The sequence below is a fragment of the Rhineura floridana genome, chromosome 5 (genome assembly GCF_030035675.1).
Source record: "Rhineura floridana isolate rRhiFlo1 chromosome 5, rRhiFlo1.hap2, whole genome shotgun sequence".
In the NCBI taxonomy this organism is placed as follows: domain Eukaryota; kingdom Metazoa; phylum Chordata; class Lepidosauria; order Squamata; family Rhineuridae; genus Rhineura; species Rhineura floridana.
This window is the reverse complement of record NC_084484.1, coordinates 155015400-155031465: the sequence shown is the minus strand read 5'-3', so window position 1 is coordinate 155031465 and position 16066 is coordinate 155015400. Positions and strand designations below refer to the sequence as shown.

Sequence of the window (16066 nt, the reverse complement as noted above, 5' to 3'; positions counted from 1 at the left end):
ATAGCTTGGTTATGACTGTTACGCAGCTGCAATTTGTGCAATTGTGGTGGCCATTTCAAGCTGATGCAATTGAGCAAATCTTAGCAGGTATATCTCCAGCTCCCATGTGGAAGGGCCAGTTTATAGAAACAGAGTTTCTACCCAAGCCCTGCTGAGACACAAGCTTGCCAGTAGCCCCACACATCCTCCACATGAACAAAGGAACATAGGAAGCTGCCTTACCCTGAGTCAGACCACTGATCCATCTAGCTCAGTATTGCCTTCAATGACTGGCAGTGGCTCTCCAAGGTTTCAGGCAGGAGTCTCTCCAAGTCCTACCTGGAGATGCCGGGGACTGAACCTGGGACCTCCCACATGCAAGGCAGATGCTCTACTGCTGAGCAACAGTCCTTCCCCTAAACATAAAAATGCACACCAGAGCTTAAATTTAGGCCAATGTAGTCTCATTGAAGTCAATAAGTTTGCCCTGCATAACACTGAATCATTTTGATTTAAGCAGTTTGTGATTTTGCTCTGAGAAGTGAGGTTGGAACAGCAGTCCCTAAAGATGTCTTAAGTACAGCATCACCTTAATTGAAAGCCTAGATTGCAGCAGAATATTGTGTGCTTCTCCTCTGCTCAGGATTAAATAGACCAGGGATAGGGAGCCTGTGGCTCTCCAGACGCTTTGGGACTTCAGCTCCAATCAGCATGGGCAATGGTCAGGAATGCTGGGACACTTGGGAAGGCCACAGCCTCCCAAGCCCTGATACAGACGTTTCTATTATGTTATGAATAATGGCATTGATTATATTAATAATCCAATGAGACCATTAAAATTGATATGCCCAGGGCACATTTTGAGCCAAACTGAGACAACAGGCAAGAACATATTAATATAAAAAGAGCCTGTTGGATCACGCCAATAGCCCATCTAGTCCAGCATCCTATTCTCACAGTGGCCAACCAGAGGCCTATGGGAAGCCCATAAACAGGACAAAAGTACAAGAGCACTGTCTCCTCCTACGGTTTCCAGCAACTGGTATTTGGAAACATACCACATCTGACAATAGAGGCAGAGCACTGCCATCATGGCTAGTAGCCACTGATAACCTTATCTTCCAGGTGAAGATGTTAGTCCATTTTACAAATTCATCTTATATGAAGGAGGCTCCAGAAGTATAAAAGGCAGCAAGGACCCATTCCTAATATTGTGTGGATCCTGACATCCACAAATTGAACAGAGGGACAACCTGAGACATGTTGTTGCAAAAGGCAACATGGCACCCCATCCTATTCCACATACAGAAGCCAACCATACTAGCAGCTGAATCTTACTTCAAAGCTGGGAAAAGGATAATATCTTCATTTGCAGCAGGTGAGTTTAGAGGGCCATGTGGTACATAGAGCTCAGTTCTCCAAGAACTTGCCCCTCTCCTTGCCTCCACCCCCAGCATACACTGCCTAAGGAAACCATCTTGCTCTTTCTAATGGGAGGGCCAGCCCTGGTTGAGCATGACATCAGCAAAAAGGAAGCTTGCATGATCAGTGTTCCTGAACCTGTGGAAGCCTACACACATAGGGCTCTCGATGAAGAATGTGTTTTACCTGAGCTCAGAGCTTAAGGAAAGATTGTACATCTGCCTAAAGGTCCAAGCCCACACATAATTACTTAGCTAGCAGTAAGTTCTATTTGGCTCAGTGGGATTTACCTCTGAATGGACATGTATAGGATTGCATTTGCACTATAAAATAGATCTTCCCTTAAATTATGTACATCAGGGTGCACCCATAGGAAACCAGCATGTCAGAAAAAAAGCTGGGCCAGAATCCTTCTTTTGGATATCTAGTGTTCTATCTGCAGAGATTTTCTGAGGCTGGAGAAACATTTATCTATGGTGGGGTGGAGAACCTATGTCCCCCCAGACACTGTTTGACTATAACTCCCAGGAACTCAGAGTTCCAAGTGGCCATGCTCACTGGGGCTGACACATGTTGTTGGAGTCCAACAACATCTGGGGAGCCACAGGTTCCCCATCACTGAACAATGGCATCTGAAACTGCACAGTCCAGACAAAGGTAGATGACTTCATGTTTGTGAGAATAGTGCCACTGACTCTGTGGTATCTTTAGTCTGTCATGCCATAACTATACTGTGTCATACCTTCTGTATGAGATATCACTAAGTTGGAGTTTTAAGACATGCCAAAACATCACCATGAAACTGCAAAAAGAATAGAGGGGTATGACCAGAAGCAGCTTGCCAGGTGGGTTGGGGCCAGTCCAGCGTTCTTGCTGGTACATTTGCACCATGCTGAGCTCCCTGCTGCCTCACTTTCCCCCTTTCCCTCCCGGTAAGTAATAACCACCCAGTTGCTGGGAAGTTAGCACCCAACAAGCCACTTCTGGATATCACCCTCTTTCTTCTGCCAGCACAGTTAAGAATGTTCTGCTGCACTGATGTGAAGGCAAATGCTAGCACAGAAACACCAGTTGCTGTTCCTGGATAAGGGTTGTGGCTGGCTGGGTCCCAATATTGGTTGGCTGTGATTGCCTGGCATTGTTTCAGAGCCTTTCTGGTTACTGCACTATCCAGAGGAAGAAATACCTCTGCTGGGAGGAAGAGCTTTCTTGGCAGCTAGAGGACACACAGATGTGCTCTGCCTTACCAATTAATTGTATTATTTATTTATTAGATTTATATCCCACCCTTCCTCCCAGTAGGAGCCCAGGGCAGCAGGGTGCATTCAAGCTATGGAGAGAGTGAGCACAATGCATAAAAACTGCAAGGCACAAACTTTATTTAACTGGTATCTTAGTGACAGAGTAAAGCTAATCAAAGAATGGTGGTTTTATACTGGCACTGCATGGAAGTAATAGCAGGTGATCAGCACATTTGATGGAACTGCGCTTTCAATTCAGAACTTTGGCAGGAGGTAGTGAAACAATAGCAATACCTATAGCAAGAGTGGGAAACCTGGGCCTTCCAGATGATGATGGATTACAACTCCCATCACCCCAGCCAGAATGGCCAATGGTCAAGGTTGATGGGAGCTGTAGTCCAACAGAATTTGGAGGCCACACAGGTTAGTTACCCCTGGCCTGTAACATCATATTGTTCGTTTCTGTCTCCAACATAGTTTCTTTTAGGATATTTTTCAGACAAATTGTTAAACATTTCATGTCTTGTTATGGTTATTTTTAGGTTACTTCACAAATCATCTGAACTTTCCTCCATCATAACAATAAGAAACACATCCAGTATCCACCTTCCATCTGTGGTATTACTCCAGCGATTCTTTTATTCTAAATTGTAATTACATTTTGGATTTGGGACACCAATGGTTGGGCAAGGAAACATTATCTCATTTGCAGTTAGTAAGAACCATGTTTTGGTTCAACCATGTTAAAACAAATGGAACAAGTTTACTTAAGATTGGTGTAAGGATTCAACATAACTGCTGCATGTTAGTAGGGATGGGATTCGCTTTTTGGTTCTGATCTGTGTTTCAGTTTTCGCAACTGGGTTGTGGTGCCGATCCACAACATTTTCCCCCCATTTTTTTTTTTTTTTTGCTATTTCTAATCCGCTGTAATAGCTAACAAAATTGCTAATGCTGTTGGCGATCTTTCTATCCATGGTCTTGTGTTTTCTATTTAAATTTAAATTAGGCAGATCATCACCTTTCAATTCTGCCTCTTGCCTCAGGTTACTGCAGTGCTGACCAAAGATGTGAATGGTGATTGTTATCACCTCACTGAGACAGAACTTCAAAGGAATACACATTGCAGCACTTTGGTGCAAAGCTGTTTACATTAATAACGATGTCAGATTAGTCACGGATTTGTTTTTTTAAAAAGCTGGTGTCACTGACAGTCACAAGCATTAGTCATTCCCGATCTGAAGACATGCAGGATTTACAGATTCTGACAGAATTTGGTAACAAATCCGAAAATGCTGAAATTTGCCCCCATCTCTACATGTTAGCAACAAATCCTGTTTTAGGTTTCTGTCAGGTTTTTTGTGAGGGTTTTTTTGGAGTGAGGTATAAGCAAAGACATTAATCCCTTGATTATTCCTCATGTTGAAAATGCATTTCAGCGAAGTCAATAGTTTCATGTATTTTCCACCATGTTTTGAGTTGAGGACCCTTTAAACTCTGAGTCATGCCTTGTTTCCTTCAAACGCTGTCAACCTTTGTAGGGCTAGATCAAAGGCCCATACAGTCAAACCAATTCCCATTTCCAATGCCTTTCTTTAAGCTAACCCTAGTCATATGACTGACAGCATGGCTGATTGCCTATAATCCTCCTCCACTGCCAAGAATTTGCCAGCATTAGTCATCTGCTCTCCCACTATCTCTGGTGACCAAAAGACACAGTGCTTTTAATTATTAGTGCATCTAAAAAGAAAAACCCCAAACACTCCAAAGAACAATGTGGAAAAATACAACAAAATGTAAACCCAAAGAGAGAGGAAAGTCATGTAATTTCATAGGTTTAAAAAGGGAAATAAAAATAAGTGGAGTGGAGTCTCTAGGGACAAGGAGGAATGTTCGTTTTGCTTGCCAGGTGCTTGATACTAAAGAAAACATTTTTATCCCACTCTGTGCTGTTTTAATCGGACTGTGTGTGTCAAATACGGCAGTGTATCTTGAACCTTCACAGGAAGAAAGTTAAAATGTAATTGGCACAGGGAAAAGGAAATTTCAAATTAAATAGTGGTGACATTAATAGGACACGAATGGGGGGCACAATCGTAATAGATCTTTGTTTTTTAACTTGGTGATACACTATTTCACCAAATCTAGAAGGATTTCCATTTGCAATTGCCAATTTAAAGTAGCATAAATTCAGAGGATTTAACTTTGAATAAATTCAGAGTCAGCTTTTCATTTCCACAAGGGCATTTCATTCACATTTGCTATTCAACATCATTTGAAAATATACTTTTAAAAGATATATGGTATATTCATTTGCTTGGCTTTAGACATAAAGCATTGTTGAAGCTGGCTCTCAGGAGTAATCTTTTAAAATGAAACTGCAGTAATTTTGGGTCTGTTTTGCAGGGAGAGAGAGGCACATAACAAGATAAACTGATCCATTTGCCCACTGTCTCCATCAACAGGATTGCTTCAAAATGAATTGGGAGCAGGTGAGGTTTAACAAAAGGTGAACAAAGCAGAGGCAGAGCTTGGAAACGTTACATTTTGAACTATAACTCCCATCAGCCCAATCCAATGGCCATGCTGGCTGGGGCTGATGGGAGTTGTAGTTCAAAAAAGTAACTTTTCCAAGCTATGAGCAGAGGTTACATTCTAGCTCAGCCTTTGCCAACCTGGTATCCTCCATATGTTTTGGACTACAACTTCCATGAGCCCAGCCAGGCTGGCGAAGGCTGTCCTAGCCCTTTCCAGTAACACTGATGTATAGCAATTGTGCCTGATTGTGATATGACTACTTACACTAAGCACAACAGTGATGTACAAACAGTCTGACTAATTGTACAAGAAATTATCCATTTGAACAAACAGTTGTTAAAAGTGAGTAAAGCAAGAGGAGTATTACTTCACAGTCTTAAGAATGGCAGTCAGAAAATTGTACAGGAGATCCACAAGAAATCTCAATACAGGGCTACCATACTACATGTTAAACAGATATGACAACAGGCTTTGTTTGGTACCTAGATTTGACTTTAAAACCTGTTTAGAGACATGTAAGTGAACCTCTCTATGACATTTTTATAAGCAACACTAAGATTCTGTAATCTCCACTTCTGAATGTTATGAGTAGAATATAGGACGTAGACCCCCTTTAGGATGCACACCTTAACGTGGTGAGGGGGTTTGAGAGTGTTGAAGAAGCTGACAGTAATGCCGTCAGGAGTCTAAACCAAGAGGCTAGACTCCTAGCAGGGGCACCCATGTCAGAATGGTCAAAGCTGAGACACCAGACTAAGATGCATCCAAAGTCAGAGGAAGGCAATGGTAAACCACCTCTGAATACCTCTTACCACGAAAACCCTATGAACAGAGTATCCAAAATGCAACACGAGATAGTGCTGGAAGATGAGGCCCCCAGGTCAGAAGGCACTCAATGAGCTACTGGGGAAGAACAAAGGACAAGTACGAGTAGTGCTGTGACTAATGACGCAGCTGGGTCAAAGCCGAAAGGAAGCCCGGAGGCTGATGCGCACAGATGCGAAAGGAGAGTCCGTAGTTGTACGACGCACACAGTAGGAACATGGAATGTGAGAAGCATGAACCAGGGAAAGTTAGAAATTGTCAAGCAAGAAACGGAGCATATCAACATTACAATACTTGGCGTGAGTGAATTAAAATGGACTGGAATGGGACATTTTCAATCAGGCAACTATAAAATATTTTATGCAGGAAATGAGAAATCAAGAAGAAATGGAGTTGCTTTAATAGCGGGAAGTGATGTAGCAAAAGCAATTAGGAGCTACAACGCAAGGTCTGAGCAATAAGATTAAACGGGAAACCTATTAACATAACCATCATCCAAGTCTACGTTCCAACATCAAATGCAGAAGAAGAAGAATTGGAGAGATCTTATGCAGAAGTACAGGAGGAAATTGATCACACACCAAAACAAGATATGATGATAATCATGGGGGACTGGAATGCAAAAGTAGGGAACAGAGTAGAACTAGGAATTGTGGAGAAATGGGGCTTAGGTGACAGAAATGAAGGAGAAAGACTTATTGAATTCTGTGAAGCCAATGATTTGTTTCTTGCCAACACATTTTCTGAGCAACCAAAAAGACGACTGTACACGTGGACATGACCAGATAGGAATCAAATTGATTATATAATTGGAAACAGAAGATGGAGAAGTTCCATACTTTCTGCAAAAACAAGACCAGTAGCAGACTGTAGTACAGATCATGAACTGATCGTATCGAAAATCAGAGTACCGCTAAAGAACAAAGCACTCCTAATGCCAAAACACAATTTAAATAACATCCCAGAAGAATATAAAGATCAAATAAGGAACAGGTTTGAGGCTTTAAACTTAGTTGACAGAGAACCAGAAGAACTTTGGACTGAAGTCAGGGACATTATCAGGGAAGAATGCAAAAAGACAATACCTCTTGTTAAAAAGAGAGAAAGACCTCAATGGATGACTGATGAAACTCTTAAAATGGTTAAAGAGAGAAGGAAAGCAAAAGCAAAAGGAGATAGAAACACGGTCAGAACCCTAAATGCAACTATACAACGACTAGTACGTAGGGACAAAGAAAACTATTACAATAGTTATTGTATAGAAATAGAAAAGGACAACAAAATTGGAAGAACAAGAGCCCTGTTCCAAAAGATTAGAGAAATGAAAGGGAAATTTAAACCACAAGTAGGGATGTTGAATAATCAACAGGGGAACACACTGACTGACCGAGATGAAATAAAAGGAAGATGGAAGCAACACACTGAAGAACTCTATAAAAAAGATGACAGGATGACCGATTCATTCACAGAGGAACCATATGATGAAGAACCAGAAATTTTAGAATGTGAGGTGAAAGCTGCTCTTAAAATTCTTGGAAGAAACAAATCACCAGGAATAGACGGCATACCAATAGAGTTGCTACAAGCTACTGAGACTGAATCTGTCCAAATCTGACAAAAATTTGTCAAGAAATATGGAAAACTAAACAATGGCCCACAGACTGGAAGCATTCAATATATATCGCACTTCCAAAGAAAGGGGATCCCAGGGAATGCAGTAATTATCGCACTATTGCCTTAATATCCCATGCAAGTAAAGTAATGCTCAAGATTCTACAACAAAGGCTCTTGCCATATGGAGCCAGAAATGCCAGACATCCAAGCTGGATTTAGAAAGGGAAGAGGCACCAGAGATCATATCGCAAACATACGTTGGATAATGGAACGGAGCAAGGAATTTCAGAAGAAAATCACCCTGTGCTTTATGGACTACACCAAAGCCTTTGACTGTGTAGATCATGAAAAACTATGGAGTGCTTTAAAAGAAATGGGGGTGCCACAGCATCTGATTGTCCTGATGCGCAACCTATACTCTGCACAAGAGGTTACTGTAAGGACAGAATATGGAGAAACCGATTGGTTCCCCATCGGAAAGGGTGTGAGACAGGGTTGAATTTTATCACCCTATTTGTTTAATCTCTATGCAGAACATATCATATGGAAAGCAGGATTGGACCAAGATGAAGGAAGTGTGAAAATTGGAGGGAGAAACATCAATAATTTAAGGTATGCAGACGATACCATACTCTTAGCAGAAACCAGTAATGATTTGAAACGAATGCTGATGAAAGTTAAAGAGGAAAGCACAAAAGCAGGAGTACAGCTGAACGTCAAGAAGACTTAAGTAATGACAACAGAAGATTTATGTAACTTTATAGTTGACAATGAGGACATTGAACTTGTCAAGGATTATCAATACCTTGGCACAGTCATTAACCAAAATGGAGACAATAGTCCAGAAATCAGAAGAAGGCTAGCACTGAGTAGGGCAGCTGTGAGAGAACTAGAAAAGGTCCTCAAATGCAAAGATGTATCACTGAACACCAAAGTCAGGATCATTCAGACCATGGTATTCCTGATCTCTATGTATGTATGTGAAAGTTGGACAGTGAAAAAGGCGGATAAGAGAAAAATCAACTCATTTGAACTGTGGTGCTGGAGGAGAGCTTTGTGCATACCATGGACTGCGAAAAAGACAAATAATTGGGTGTTAGAACAAATTAAACTAGAACTGTCACTAGAAGCTAAAATGATGAAAATGAGGTTATCATATTTTGGACACATAAAGAGAAGACATGATTCACTAGAAAAGACCATAATGCTGGGAAAAACAGAAGGGAGTAGAAAAAGAGGAAGGCCAAACAAGAGATGGATTGATTCCCTACAAGAAGCCACAGACCTCAAGTTACAAGATCTGAACAGGGTGGTTCATGACAGATGGTCTTGGAGGTCGCTGATTTATAGGGTCGCCATAAGTCGTAATCGACTTGAAGGCACATAACAACAACAAATAGGAAGTAGACAGCTTCCATTTTAAAAATCAAATGTACATTCCAGCCAAATACAAAAAGAAATCTTATAGCACTTGAACGACCAAACAGTGCATGCTGATACATGTCTCTTCACCAGTATTTATCTGAAAGAATGCCTTATACAAGTCAATGAAGGGGTTGCACTGTAACAGATTGACTGTGGTGGAGGCTCACATGGATTAATCTTTAAGTGTCACATGTCTCCATTGTGGCTTTGCTGGAACAGACTACCATGGCTTATCCCTATGGAATTCAAGCTAATTTTGCTTTTGTTGATGTTGCACTTATAAATGTAGGAAATGCACAACCAGGGATGTAGCATTACTTCTGAAAATGGAAACTAAACATAGTCTTGAAAACACCTCCAAAAGCATGTAGTCTGTTGGTTAAAAAAGTCTGTCTTTTTCGATATGACCTTATACTTCCCATTATGCATTCTGCATATAACATTAGAATATAGACATTATGAATTATGGTGTGAGTGGCCAACCTGCAGCACAGCCTGGAGGCATGCCTGGAGTAACTGTTGTCCTGTCAATGGCACAAAGTCAGGCCTCCACTCCTGCTTGCCTTTCCAGTTCTGCAGTACTGCCTGACTCCTGGCTTAGCAGACACCATCCCAAGGCAAGGAGGGAGCTGTAGATGTACTGTACCATACTGTACACTAGCACAGCCAGGGGTAGCCAATATGGTGCTGTAATCAATACGTTTGACTACATCTCCCATCAGTTCATTATCATGGCCAATGGTAAGGGATGATGGGAGTTATAGTTAGGGATGGGGGAGAAATTTGGTTTGGTTCACATTTCATTTTTAATGTGAAACTACTAATTCACACTTCCTGAAACAATATGCAAATCAAAATGCAGCTGTTCTTTGAAATTCGTTCCCCAAAATTTGCAATACAATTTTTTCAACCAAATAGTGTGTACAAAAATGTATTATATTAGGAGAAAAGAGTGCCTAAAAAGCATATATTAGTGAAAATGATGTAAAAATGCATAACATTAAGGAAAACTGCTTGCAAAAATGTATGTATTAGAAGAATTATGCACTAAAATGTTGGTGAATTTTCATGAGGATTTAAAAAAAACACTGCAAACTGATATAGAAATGTGGAGAAGTGAACTTAAGCCCGGAAAAATGAGAAACTGGGAGAAATCAAAACTGACAGACTTGCCCCTTCCTAGTTGTGGTCTACAACATTAGGAGGGCACCACACTGGCTATGCTTGGAGTAGACAACAGGGAATGTAACACATAAGATCATACATACGTTTTACAACACTTTCCAACTGAAAGATCTTGACATTTCCTACCTGCAACAGATGACAGCCTTGCATGATAGTGCTAAGTCCAGGAAGGATTGCCGCACCTCAAAGGAAAGAGCATACTTCAGCGTCTGGCCATCAATAATCAAAGCGATATCATTCTCTTTGCCCAATGAATTGCCCAGGTTTGCACAGTGTTGGGTCAGTGCAGCTCTTGTTGCCTAAAGGATGCACACAAAACAGGGGAGGGAACCTGTAGGATCAGTCAGATTGGCAGACATGACAGTCAAGGCCATTTCAGTGGTGGCCCCACATTTGTGCAACTCTCTCCCAAGTGATATCCATTTTGTCCCATCAGTACAGGCTCTAAATGGGCCTTAAAATCTCACTTATTTCAGATTGCTTCCTCTCAAACTGTTTATGCTGCTACTGGTTTGAAACTGTTTTAAATTGTTTTAGTTAATCTATAACAGTGTTTTACAGGCATGTTTATTGTTTTAAACTGGGATTTTAAAATGGTTCTTTTTATTGAAATGTGGAATTGTTTTTAAGTTGCTCTGTGAGGGCTTTGTCCTAAAACACAGCCCACGGATGTTTAAGTAAGACTGCACCATAAAAATTGCTTTTATGTACACTTTATTTATTTATTTATGTATTTATTTATCCTGTCTGTTATTTTCTAAAACCGTAAGTAATGTCACTAAGTTAGCAATTAAATTGCTTAATTAACAGCACAGGAATCCGGAGGGGGGTGCATTTCTTTCTGATTAGAGACAAATTAGAGCCAAAACATTAGAGCCATGCTCTCTTCCAGGTTACTCCATTCCTTCCTCTCCCGGTTTTCTCCTCCCCATCACCAAAAAGACACCTGGCATTCTATGGCCACTGAGCATGCTCATCCCTCAGTGGGCTGAGGTTTTTTTTGGGGGGGGCAGCATTTAGGTATTTTCTTCCTAAGTTTTTTTGGACTTTTGCTAACCTATTGTATGTCCCCTCCCACCTGAGCCTGCTGATACCTCCCTCCTGTTTCTCAGTGGTCCCGCCTGGACTACAATTTTGTGGGCACTCGTCAGTTGTGTTTGCTATTAGAAGGAGTGATATAAGTAAAATCAAGCTGTTGTTCATGGGACAATGAAAACTATTTGTAAACAAGTCGTTGTCTATCCTGTAAACAGAGGTGGAAAAGAAAATATTTTGGGTGACTATGTCCAGTTCTGCAAGGGAGGTGTTCTGTGCTCCCTCTTTAATGGCTTCCTCCTGCATTCTTAAAACTTTCTCTTCTAGGAAGGCCTTTGGGCCTTAAGTGTTTTACAGTGGAATTGTTTACATGTCTACTCATATGTAACCCCCAATGAGTTCAGAGGGGCGTACTGCCAGATAAGTGTGTATAGGACTACAGCCTTAACTATATTTAATGAATTCTTTTGAGCTTGCTAAAAGTTAGTTGCTGCTTTTATTCTCCAGTTTGTATTCTTCTGTGGGTCTTTTTAGTGTTTTGTTTTTCTTTGTTAGGACATAGTTGTTATAATTTGGGGTTGAATCCAGTGCTGCTGCTCTGCTGACGAAAGGCTTCCAACCCTTCTGGAACTGATTTAGAAGGCACACAGGGGGATGCAGGGGGGTCACCAGAAAATGCCCCCCTCCCCAGTTTCACAATGGAAGGTTTCCGTCAGCGGAGCAACCTTGTTGAAGACAACCCTTGGCATGGTTAGCCATCTTAGGCTCTGTTGACAAAAGATGGCATATAAAGGCTTTAAATAAATTAAGGCTGTGTACACATAATACATTTAAAGCAGATGGCTCTCCCCAAAGAATCCTGGAAACTGTAGTTTGTGAAGGGTGTGGGGAATTGTAGCTCTGTGAGGATTCTTTGGGGAAAACTGTTTACTTTAAATGTATGATGTTTATGCAGCCTAAATAAAGTAAGTAAGAAGGATGCAGTCCTGTGCACAGTTAGGCTGCTAAAACGCATTGATTTTAGTGGGCTTCAAGTAGCCTAACTGTATGCAGAATTCTATCTAAAATGTTCCTAATAGGCTGAAAAATGATCTCTTTGGTCAGATTCATGTTGTAGGCTGAGTAGTTAGATGCAAAAGAGAACAGGGCTCCTGCACCTTTAATGTTTGCGTAGAAGAGTGAATTTCAGGATGGCAAGCTACACTATCAAAGGTACAGGAATCCTGCTCTCCTTTCATGTGGGCACCCTAGCTGGCAGCACACAGCAGAATTCTATGTCTAAGCTGCCCTGTTGAATTCTATGTCTAAGCTGCCCTGTTGAATTCAATGGGGCTTACTCCCAAGTAAGTGGAATAGGATTGCAGCCACAGTTCACTAAAACCATACTTTATCCATCAGCGTGGTTGTATGGAAGAACCAAGCTAAACCAGACTGACGTAAATAAAATCTTGAACTTGGCAATACTCATTTGGCCGCATTCCTAGGCTACATTAAGGAGATAGTCCCTTCTATATTCTACACCCTTTGGGTACCCATGATTATTGCTGTGGCTTATAATGGGGTGGTAGTGAACTCACATGCTTCACTGGAAGCATAACTTATCAATGTCTAGGTAATAATAGGCATTAACATCTTGATTTATCATTTGGAGCCCCCTTTCGACTTGAAGGCAGTCCATAACCATTTTTAATACACTGGAGTAATACTTTTTAGCAATTGGAAAATAAGATCTCACTTGTTAATTCTATGAACTGCTGGCTTCATAAAAACAAGCATTATTTTTAACTATGAGTACTGTGTATTATTACCTTCATGCAAACATTTTATTTTACAAAAATCTAAATATATTGTCAGTATTGAGCTAACAACTTTGGGTAATATGTACACCTAAATGGAAATACGTTGTATTGTCTGCTAAATATATCTATTTATCCATGCTTTAATATATCTCCTTTTATAATGCCTCAGGTTGCAGGAAACGGCTACAAAATATGAATAACACTGGAGTGGGATTATATTTGTCAGGAATAAAAAAAAAAGGTATTTATGTACCGTTGCAATCTTGTGACTGCTTTATGGGCCCAAATTCCTTCAGGGAAAAGTCACAAACCCACAAAACTTGTGGTGGATTACTGCATTTTCTTTCTGCATCTCTGATTTGACAAACAGATGTGGAAACAATGTGTAGATAAGCTGCTTAACAGAGATAGTACAGCTGTGGGTATTGGACACAATTGCTTCGGTTAAGGTAAATATTGTAAGGAGCCAAGGGGAGTCTTGAACAAGGGCTTCAAGTGGCCACCCTTCTGGGCCAACCAACCCAGGCTCTGCAGGGGAAGGGCACCCTCTAGGCTGCAGTACTGGCTTGAATTCAATCAGATGACCTTGTAGCCCAATGGAGAGTCACTAGGCCCTATAACAGGGATAAGGAACCTTTTTCAGACTGAGGGCTACATTTCTTAATTGCAAAAGCTTCTGGGGGCCACATGCCAGTGGTGAACAGGGCCAGAGGCAAAAGTGAGCAGAGCAACAAATGTCAATTTTACTGTTGTACAGTAGGCTAGTTTTACACATACTCACACAGCCCTTTCTATCCTCCATCCAAGCAAGCAAGCAGCATTCCCAGAGTTTCAGACAGGCAAAAAATATTTCTTACTGGAAAGGGGTGGCAATCATAGAATCATAGAATAGTAGAGTTGGAAGGGGCCTATAAGGCCATCACGTCCAACCCCCTGCGCAATCTCACCAACTAGTCCCATTGGGTAGTAACACATACTCCAATAACTTTGCCTAATTCACCTCAGTCCTGTCCATGATCGTGTCTTCTGCTTCTAGGCATCGGTTCCTGTTTACCTGATCCTGTATTTATTTATTTATTTATTATTTGATTTATATCCTGCCCTTCCTCCCAGCAGGGAATATCTGACCTCAAGCCTGTTCTCAACCACATCTTCTGCCTCTGGCTCACAAGTTCATTGCCCTATGTCAGACCCAGACTCTGCGGCAACCTATTGCAAGCCAGGCCCCAAGCCAGATACACATTAAGTGACATCCCATTTCCATTCCTTAAGCCGTGTTGGCAGAGCTGCTTGCAATGTCCTTACAAAACTATTGTACTAAAGCATTTCAGGATGTCTAGCTGGCACAGCAGCTGTGACACAGCACCCAAAATATTTCTTTGCTGGTACAATAACAACTGCTTTCAACAATATATTCACCAGCTTACGTGTACAAACAAAATCCTCCAAATGGTAAATTTGCATGAGTGGTCTCAGGTTGGATGAACATTCTCATGAAAGTTGCAGTAGAGATTTCTGCATTCCCAATGCAAGGCACTCAACAGAAGCTCCCACGGTGAGTTCCAAAAATATGTTTATTAAATAAAACAATTACCGCCTGTGGGCCTGGATCATGAAGGCGCTAAGACTTCCTAAACCAAAATCTTTTTGGCAAGTGCACTGAAAGTAGCCAAGTTCAAAATATGAGAAAATGCCACTCAAGGCAAGTACCCTAAAAATTAGGGTGCATTTAACTCTTGTGATAAGAACCGACTGAAGGAGAAAGAAGCGACAGGAATGAAAGCTTGGCTCTATGTCATAGGCATGCCTATTCCTGTCCAGGATAATCGGGGAAGGACCGTACCTCAGTGGCAGAGCACCTGCTCTGTATGCAGAATGTCCCAGGTTCAGTCCCCAGCATCTCCAAGTAGGGGTGAGAGAGAACCTGCTCTGAAATCCAGGGCAGCCGCTGCCAGTCACTGTAAACAGTACTAAGCTTGATGGGCCAATGATCTGACTCAGTTTAAGCCATGTTCCAATGAAGCACCTGCTGGCTCTGCCACTTGAAACACCTGGGTCTCAGGTTCACTAATCATAGCCTAATTTGGTTGATACGGAATGATTGTTTTGTTCACCCCTCAGTATCCATACCTCTCCAGTTCTTTTCTGTAATCACTTACATCTATAAGGCATGATCCAGCCATAGTAATACACTTTTGAGGCCTGTGCATTTCAGTAACAGAGCAAACATCACATTTAATTCTCTGTCATGGAAGCTTATGGCATTTAGAAGTGGATAACTTTGGTGGATAGAATTTTCATATATTCCTTTTCTTTTTTTCCTGGCAATTTTCCTACCACCAAGAACAAATACTGGTGCAACCATACAGATGAACCAGGACTATTCATATTAACACTACTATTTGTTTGTTTGTTTTTCTGTCTTCTCACAGAGCATACCCAACCTGCAAATTCAGAAAAATAGGCTTTAAGACTGCAGTTAAGGCCTGAAAGTAAGTCCCATAGAAGTTAATGGGGCTTACTTTTAAGAAAGCATACAAAGGATCAGGGAATAAATGAAGAAGAAAACATAGAGGGGTTTCTTGCACATCTATCATATGGAACATTTTAGCTGTAATTAGATTCTGAACACTTATGAAACTTCCTTCCCTATTCCTTGCATTTGATGTCCTTTAATAAAGTTCAATCCCATCAGTAGCTCTATCTAAGAAGAGTAGGAAGCAATGGTTGCCTTTTTATGCCTCTTTCCTCATCTGTTGACCATTGTGGTTTATTTAGGAGAGAACACAGAACTATCTGATCACTGGAATCAAAATACTACACAAACAAAAGCCTAAAACTATTGTCCCTGGCAAGTACTAAATTATTGTGTGGGAGTCTTGATACCTCCCAGTTCCTAGCAACAGGAATGGGCCTCAAGGGTCAATTTCCCTGATTTTTCTAAAATATTTCACAAACCTCCTTATAGGGAGGGAGGGAATCTATTAATTTCAGTGGAATCCA

The 16066-nt window shown here is 41.1% G+C and overlaps 1 protein-coding gene across 4 annotated transcripts in view; it reads right to left on the bottom strand.

The window, feature by feature from the left end:
• Positions 1-16066, bottom strand: part of ATP8A2 (ATPase phospholipid transporting 8A2) — a 564338-nt gene that overhangs the window by 339420 nt on the left and 208852 nt on the right. For all 4 annotated transcript variants that reach the window (XM_061629581.1, XM_061629578.1, XM_061629580.1 and 1 more), the window contains exon 25: positions 10356-10528. In XM_061629581.1, the coding sequence (XP_061485565.1) occupies positions 10356-10528 (173 nt within the window). The remainder of the gene's footprint in view (positions 1-10355; positions 10529-16066) is intronic.